Source organism: Populus euphratica, unplaced genomic scaffold (assembly GCF_000495115.2).
Source record: "Populus euphratica unplaced genomic scaffold, PopEup_1.0 scaffold1236.1, whole genome shotgun sequence".
In the NCBI taxonomy this organism is placed as follows: Eukaryota; Viridiplantae; Streptophyta; class Magnoliopsida; order Malpighiales; family Salicaceae; genus Populus; species Populus euphratica.
In genome coordinates, this window is record NW_011501089.1 from 3,268 (window position 1) to 12,220 (window position 8,953).

Here is an 8,953-nt window from a genome sequence, read left to right on the forward strand (position 1 = left end):
TGTTTTTTTATAATTTAAATGTATTAAAATAAATATTAAAAAAACATATTTTTAATTAAAAAGTAGAGCATTAATGAAACGCAATTAGTTAGCACTTTACAGGTAATTAGAGTTGAGTTTTTTCAGTGAAAAACAAATATTTTCTAAATTAATACAACTAAAAAATAATCCTTAAATTAACACAATTATATAATATACACAAATACTACCAAATTTCATTTTTCTTCCTGAAGAGGGCAAATCCTTTGCAAAGTTTCCACAACAACACAAAAAAGAAAAAATCAAACAGAGATTTTGCTTCATCTCCATTATTATTTTTTCCCGAACCGTTCTTCTCTCTGTGATATTACTGGAATAATTTATTAAAACAGTGTAAAGCATTAAAAACATGGGTGTTATGAAGTGACATAAAGTTCTGTGTTTGTTATCGGAGTATGTCAATAATTAATGATATATGTCATAATTTAAGTTTTTACTCTTTATTTTTATTAAAAAAAATTTTATTAAATTTTTTTATAATTATCAAACATAACTTGAAATTAATCCAGTCAAGAAACCGAGGCCTGGGTTGCCCAAGTTAACCTGAAAATGTTTTTGGTGCATTTAGCATAGTTCCAAATGAAGAAAACCTAAAACCAAACGATGCTTTTTCACATTGATTGAAATGGTGTGTTTTGCTTGGAAAAGAAAGAAAGAAATTTTGAAATCGAAAGAAAAACGAAATCTACAGAAATCTGGGTTTCCTTAAACGTATATGGAAGGTTGCCACTTTTTTCCCTCTTTTCGACCCAATCCTAGCTACCAATTGATCCTCCTAGTAAACAAAAAAAATCTTGAACGTACGGTCCAAGATCTTGTATAAGAAATCACATTTTCTATCCTGATTCTCTCCCCATGGATCGAGCAAAAAAGGATTGGTGGCCAGCATTTAAACCAGTTTCCAGTCCAGCTTAGAAAGGGCAATCTTCAAGGATTCGGTTTCCATGAAATTGGTGATTGTTTTCTTTTATAAAATGATTGACATTCTACTATAAAAGAGGACCTTCAAACACACAACGAAGAGGAGGAGAGGGCAAGAGGCCACAATAACATAAAAGAGACTTTGCGAAATCTAAACAAATTTTGGCCACTTTACTAGATTGGAAAATCCTTATAAATATGAAGTGATCATGCTGATATGGAGTGGCAATGTTTTCTCTTTAGGAAAGGGAAAAAAACTAAATGAAAATAAACTTGGCTGATCTATCAAAAAAACAAAAAGGCTATGCCAGTAGAATGGAAGTCACCTCTGGTTATTCAATTGCATCCATTCTCTCTGATCTCACAATAGTTCTGCCGCCATTACTTAATCTAGAGTGATAAATGGAGAAAATTTACCAAACTGAAAAGAACCAAATGCACTTCAATTAAGCAGCAAAAAATGATTAATTCACATTACTTATCCTTGTATAGAACAGGGTAAATCCGTGTGACACAAACTAACACCCGAGGGACAGGACCGCCATTACTCTTGATGCACCTAAAAGCCAAAGGAGCACCAATTCCCTTACCTATGGAAAAATATTCAAATAGTTATGCATAAGAAGGCATACAAGTCATTCAAAGCGTAATATTCAGCTGTGGTTGAGTGATCATTGTCATCATTATCACATTTATTATTTGTTTCGTTACTTGGAATTTTGGTGATTGGTGAGTGAGCTATCTGGAATGAACAGCATACAAGTCCTTACAAGTGGATCCCACGTCTATCTCAGCTGTTGATCCCAAGTTATACTCGAAAAGATTCCGAGATTTCATACATAGAATCTTTATAGAGGACAAGTAATGGATGGAAGGAAAGAATGGAAATTTATACATAATTTTTAACACGCGGAGATTAAACTCCTGGCCACATCCCAAAAGAAAGATTTATTGGTGATGTATACTGTGAAGGAAGGCACGTTGATTGCTGATGCATTGGCTGTGTTAAGGTGTTCAATGTTTATGGCTAAATTTTTGAGATTGGCCATTATGTGATGTGTTAACTATGGAGAAGGTCTCAAGGGGTTTGTTGAGTAATGTGTTTTCTTTATTTTTTTGCAAGCCAAGAGCATAGAAAGTAGAGAAATGGTTGCAAAACTGGAGAGGGATTGGAAAATAACAAAGTGTACAGTCCAAAGTAAATACTTCTACAGACAATATGGGATTGGGATTGAACAAAATTCTTTTTGATGGCATGCTATTCAAAATTTTGAAAAAGATGGTTTGCCCCAGTGAGCGAGATAAAAGAAGAAAATATTCAAAGGACTACCTTGGCCTCTCTCTTTCGCATTCTCATACTTGTTGAAAATCAAATGGGGTGTTTGCTTTTTCGTTGAGTAAGCCATGTAAAGAAGGGAAGGGGAACAAGAAAGATGGGGATGTTTCCTTTTGCTCCTGCTCTTTATTTAACTCTCTATATTGGAAGTTTGAAAAACTTTAGGACAATAATACACTTTCACACTTGGAATGTCCTTTTGCGTTCCTTTGAACAATGCCAAGAAGATAAACAGTACGGCAAAGCGACAGGATGGTGATGATCCTGATGGCTTGCTGCTGCTTTTGCTTCTCACCAATTGTCATGCCAAAAACTTAGTGCTATCTTTCACATCAACAAATCTTAGTTACCTAACAAATAATAATTCAATAAGACCCTTTTGATCCAAAGAAAAAAAAAATAGAAATGAAATCACTCATCACATTAAGATTATTGAGATTGTGTTTTCAAGATACAAATGGCCTTGAAATTTCAATTTGCTGAGAGTCGAGCATATGAAATGTAGTTGATGCAGTCTTTAAAGTTGTATTTCATTTAATTAGACCTTTAATTCTTAATTTAGTGTTATATATATATAAAAAAAACAAGAAGGCACATTCAAATTATTTTTTTGCATATCAATTCTTAGCTATTTATTGTTTTGTTTTTGGTTTTTATATATCAAAATTAAGTTTTTTACCGACCAATTCTTAGCAAAATCATCCATATGTAAATGAATGCATTCACAAGACATTAAAATCTCCCATCAATCATTCATATTAAATACATGAAAAAACTTCTTTTTTAAACATCTATTTGAACTCAAAATCAATATAATTATATGTCATAGGATAAACTCAATTGTCAATTTCAATCAACACATTAAATCATAGATGAATATAAAAACATAAGAATTAAATACTATATTCTTAGACCACTAATTATTTTCTAAATTAGATTATTTTCATAGGGTTTCTTATAACATAAAAAAAAAAGAGGCTAAAAAGTAATAAAAACTATGCAATAATACATAGCAAAATCTTATAACATAAACTAACAAAACTTTATTTATTAAACTAATTAAGGATGCTTTGAGAACTTTTCTATATATAAGTAATTTTCATCAATTATCTTAAATCATAACATTACACGATGAAGAATCCACTCAAATATTATATCTTAACTAATAATTTCTTTCTAGAAAACCAATTTATTTCTAACTAAGATCAAGAATTTTCATCTTTTGAAGAATATATCAAAGAAGTGAGGAAAAAAATGAAACCATATTCATCAAAAATATAAATTACATCATGGATAATAACAACTAGGTTATTCAATCTTAAAACAGATGGAAAAGATTTCAAAGAGCATTCAATAAAACTTCCAAACTTGGAAAATGATCTTCAAGCCAACAACTACATATTAATACATCAGATAAAAGTACCGTACTAATTTGGAGTAACTTCAAGCATCTTTATATAAAATTATCTTGTGCTATCTCATCCATCCAGGTCCTTAATATCTATAAAACCATCAAATTCAGTAGAACTTCCAAGTTTGGAAATAAAGTTAACTGTGCATGATTATATATGCATTTTGTTATTACAAACAAATCCCCTTCACTTTTAATTAAGACACTTAGTTTATAATAAAAAAGGTTAATATCATATTGTTTTCATTTTTGTTTTAAAATATTGAATTTGAAATAAAATATAAAACATTATTCAATTTTTTTTAAATGTACAAAAACAAAAATCAGTTTTCACTATTTGCTAAATAAACTAAAGTGATTTTAATAAAATATGTTAGTGATTGTTGGCTTTTTGTTTTTCAAAAAATAATTATTAAAGATATAATTTATTTTTTGAGTGATATTGGATAGATCTAATTGTTAAAGATAATATTTATTTTTTAAAATGAAATAAGAAAAATATTATCATAAAATCAAGAAATAAAAAATAATTAATTTTTTATATTAAATAATAATAATAATATTAGTTAAATATTTAATAAAAATATTGTTAAAGATAATATTTCATCTCTTAAATTAAATAGAATAAAATAGAAATAACTGAAGAAAATATGTATTCTTACCAAAAAGCCTTAAATATTTAATAATGTTTTTTATTAAAGATGATATTTAATTTCTTAGATTATAGAATAATAATGAAATGATTAAAGATAATATTTAATCTCATAAATTAAATATAATAGAATAAAAATAACTAAACGAAATATTTGTTCTTACCTTGACGTGCTAAACTGAGGCTTTGTTCTTGCAGTTTCGAAAATAAATAGTCACTCCATTGCTTAGGTGTAGACGCTATGATTGGACCACAATGAGGATGAGGAAACAGATGATATGACGGTGGTGAAGGCATCACTTTATCTATTCCCACCGCCGCCTCTTCAGATGAATCTAACTTCCCTGTGATCACATGGACCCCACATTCTTTAACGTGTACGGGTTCGAATGGATGATCGTACAACACAGAAGAAATGTATAGTTCCAAGTCGTCATCTCCACAGTAATCTTCCATTGCCATTTCACTTCTACTTATGTATCTTATCCATTCCCTACGAGATACACATCGTCCATCTTCAAACAATTGAATACCATTGCTTTTATTTCTTATAATAATATTAATAATCATGTGAACATCCTTCTCAAGTGGTCGATAGACAACCCAAAGAACTAAGCCTTGGAAGACTGGAGGTATATGGAATGACAATGAGCATCCTTCTCCCCTGTAGCTCATCCAATTTGGCATCTCACCAGGAATGGGGGAAATAAAATACCGGTGACGGCCGTTGCACATTTCCTGTATAAATATATTATAAATCAAGAAATAAAAAATAAAACCAATGAGACTTTAAATATTTAACCAAAAATATTATTAAAGATAATATTTAATTTTTTAGATTCAATAAGAAAAAAAATATTATTAAAGATGATATTTATTTTTTAAAATAAAATAATAATTATTATTATTATTTTGCCTGTATACATATTGAATACATATTGATTTCAAGAAATACTGGGATTTTAGACATTAATCAATGTATGTGCCAATTGTGTGTTTCTTCTTGTGCAAGAGAGACTGAAAGAAATAGTACCTCAACAACACTCTTCTGTAACTTATTTGGTGAATGCCTATGGTCATCAACATGAATATACCAGAAACTATTACTTAGACCATCAATGCCCTGAATCTCTTCTAACGAATGACTTTCATTTAGATTTATATGTAGCTTTTCTTTTGACTCGATTGGTATTCTTACTCTTTCCAATGATTTGCAACGATATGCAACCAAAGTGTCTAAACTTGAGGGAAGATCTGGGATTGATACAAGATTGTCGCATAAATGGACTCTCAAGATCTCTAGCTTGGGAAGGAAGCCGATCCCAGAAGGCAGGCTGGAGAATTTGTTTCCTGATAGATCCAATACTTCTAGAGAGGACAAACCACTGAAATCAACACACTTAGCTGCGCGATCAGACAAACCACCATTAGAAAGCTCAAGACATTTCACTGATATCCATTCAATGAGTGTTGGCAGCCAACGTTTCCAATTCGAAACACCTCCTGAAATCAAAGAAGAACCTGGTGGAGCCGAACTGTATCCACCCAATGATAACCTTCTGACATGCTTTAATTGTCCAATTGAAGAGAGAAATTGATCATTTTCAATCCCATCAGCTAGCAGCTCGGTTAAGGATTCGATATCACCCATGCATTCTGGCAATTTCTCAAGTTGTGAACACCCAGAAATATTCAAACATTCAAGAGACTTTACATTACCAATGCTTTCAGGGAGAGTCTTCAGACTCCAACATCCCTCCAGATTCAAGAAAACGAGGCTCGTCAAATTTCCAATTGATTGATGCACCTCAACTAAACTCGAGCAACCTTTCAGAATTAGTTTCTCTAGACTTGAACTGTGCAAGTTTGGTGTTTTAATAAGGTCCTGAGAATGACTGAGATTAAGGGTTTTTAACCTGCTGAGAATCTGTTATAATAGAGCGCAAAATAATTAAAATTAATCATAAGAAGTCGTAACATGTAAATATAAATTACATTCTGGAGAAATTTTAGGGATTGCAGCATGTTTCTAACCTTTTTTCCCTTCCATAGTTCTTTAAGGTTACTGTACTGCATGTCAAGAACAACAAGATTGTCCAAGGTAAAATCTGATGGAAAATATTTCAAAGGACATTCATGCCAACAAATCCACATCAACTCTTTAGAAAGCAGTTCGAAGGATCCGGTGAGATGTGCTCCGTTGATTTGGAGTAAATTTAAGCATTTCATATTTGCAAATGATCCTGTGCTCAGTGATTTAGCTTCTGATGCTCTGACATCCAGTTTAAGACCCTCTACAACTTCCGTACCCTAAAAAAATAAAATCAATACAACTTTCATACAATTATTCGTAATAAGTTTGACTAGAAAATACGCATGACTATGCTTTCATGTATGCATTGAGCTCTTACCTTCTGCTGCTCAAGCACATTCCATGCATCCTCTTGATTCCAAATTCTGGTCCTCTTTCCAGGTTCTTTTGGAGACGATTCACGAACGATCTCCCTTCCCATGTCTCGTAATAGATCATGCATGGTTACCGTCTCTCCCAATACTTTAATCAGAGACCTTTCGTGGAGAGTTTCCAAATCAACTTCTGGATTGTAACCGCAACGGGCTCCTAGCACTTTTGCGACATACTCCTTCTTTCTATCAATAAAGAAGCAAGCGATATCAAGGAATGCATTTCGTAGTTCTTCACCGTCCAGTGCGTCAAAACTTATCATAAGCTTTCCTTGAATATCGTGGTTTGGAATTCTTCTCAGCTTGTCAATTACAGATTTCCAACCGTCTCTGTTTTTCCCGGACAGACAAGCACCCATAACCTGAAGAGCCAAAGGAAGTCCCCCACAGTAATCAACTACATCCTTCGAAAGATCAATATAATCTTCTGTTGGCTTGGTGTCCTTAAAGGCATGCCAGCTGAAAAGCTGAAGGGCCTCATCTGGTTCCAGTTCTTTGATCTGATATCTTTGATCTGCTTCACGAAGTAAACTTGAATCTCTTGTTGTGATAATTACTCTACTTCCAGGACCAAACCAACTTCGATCTCCCATCAAAGCTTTTCGCTGGTCCAGATGAGCCACATCATCAGCAACAAGAAGAACTCTTTTGCGACGAAGTCGCTCTTTGACCAGAACCTTTCCTCTATCGACACAATTGATGTTAGCAACATCTTGTTTTAAAATATCATGAAGAAGTTGCTTTTGTAAAAGAGCCAGACCATTGAATTGTTTTGATCTTTCATTTATATCCGAGAGAAAACAGCTTCCCTCGAATCCATCGCAGAGTTGATTAAATACAACTTGTGCTATAGTCGTCTTTCCTATTCCTGGCATCCCATGTATGCCCACAATGCGTACATCATCTGTTGCAGTACTTAGAAAGTAAAAAATATTGCGAGAAAGCCGATCCATACCTACTAGGTGCTCAGGAACATACAAGTACTTGGGATCTAATTTATTCAACACTTCCTTGATAATCTCTTTGATAAATTTTGCTTCATGCCTGCTCGTAGACAAAAGCAAGTCATTAATAGCGAGTCAATTAAGTATTTTATTGTTTCACATTGAAAAATGTAAAGTATAATGACTCCATAAATGCGTGCAAGTGAATCTTGGAGGAAAAAAGGCATACCCATCTGCCATATGATTGAGATTCCATCCAGATAGATTTCCAGCCTCCTCAAGAGCTTTTCTCCACTCCTTCACCAACTTCTCTTCAAAATGCTCTTCATGTTTAACAAATGCTTCTGCAAAACTGCCATTCTGTTTCCTCACATATGAAGGATCAATGTCATAGAATATAGGAAGAACAATCTGACCGGGTTTCCTATTTTTGCACTTAAGAATCTCTACAAGTTCATTGAGACACCATCTAGAAGAAGCATATCCTTTTGAGAAGACAACTATGGATATCTTTGATTCTTGAATTGCCCTGAGGAGATGCTCGGAGATTTCTTCTCCTCTAGGAAGTTCATCATCATCTCGAAAAGTGTGGATTCCTGCTTGATCTAAGGCAGCATATAGATGATCAGTAAATGTCTTGCGAGTGTCTTCTCCTCTAAAACTCAAGAAGACATCATAGGCCCCTTCTGGTCTAGATCGAGAAGACTCTGGCTCTGTCATGGCAGCTGCAGAAATCAAGGCACAATCAATTACCAATGGAGCAACATAACAAAGAGTTAGCTATGAAATTCCAAAGCTATGATATTGAAATGAGGTTAATTGTATTCTTTATATAGACAACATAACAGTCCCTCTATTAACAATTCATTCAAAAGAGTTATAAAATATTTTTATTATTTGGTTCAAAGAGATTCTTTAACAATATAAATAATTACTTATTAAAACCTAGCATTATCGAATTCTAATATTATATTTTAAATTATTTTAAAGAAAAAATTATAATGTAATTGTAATTAAGTTCTTAGAAATATATTACTTATATTTTCATATTCTTTTTTATATTTATTAAAAACATTTTTTTTTCTTTTGGAGATTTTGATGTAAATTATAATGTAATCTCACTATATTTTTTTTTTTCAGATAAGTGAGGTTTTGATATAAGAACTTTTGGATTAATAAATGTTTTT

The 8,953-nt window shown here is 32.4% G+C and overlaps 1 protein-coding gene across 2 annotated transcripts; it reads right to left on the reverse strand.

The window, feature by feature from the left end:
* Positions 1-1,277: 1,277 nt before the first annotated feature.
* On the reverse strand, positions 1,278-8,493 carry LOC105117218 (TMV resistance protein N-like). 2 transcript variants are annotated; one of them, XM_011014796.1, is made up of 7 exons: positions 7,996-8,493; positions 6,771-7,866; positions 6,394-6,669; positions 5,393-6,286; positions 4,524-5,097; positions 1,439-1,550; positions 1,278-1,350 (listed from the first exon to the last, which is right to left on the reverse strand). In XM_011014796.1, the coding sequence occupies exons 1-7, from the start codon at positions 8,484-8,486 to the stop codon at positions 1,293-1,295; spliced, it is 3,501 nt and encodes a 1,166-aa protein (XP_011013098.1). In that variant the 5' UTR covers positions 8,487-8,493; the 3' UTR covers positions 1,278-1,292. The 2 variants fall into 2 exon arrangements, with proteins under 2 accessions (XP_011013098.1, XP_011013099.1); XM_011014797.1 differs by lacking the exons at positions 1,278-1,350; positions 1,439-1,550 and adding an exon at positions 2,391-2,646.
* Positions 8,494-8,953: the final 460 nt, after the last annotated feature.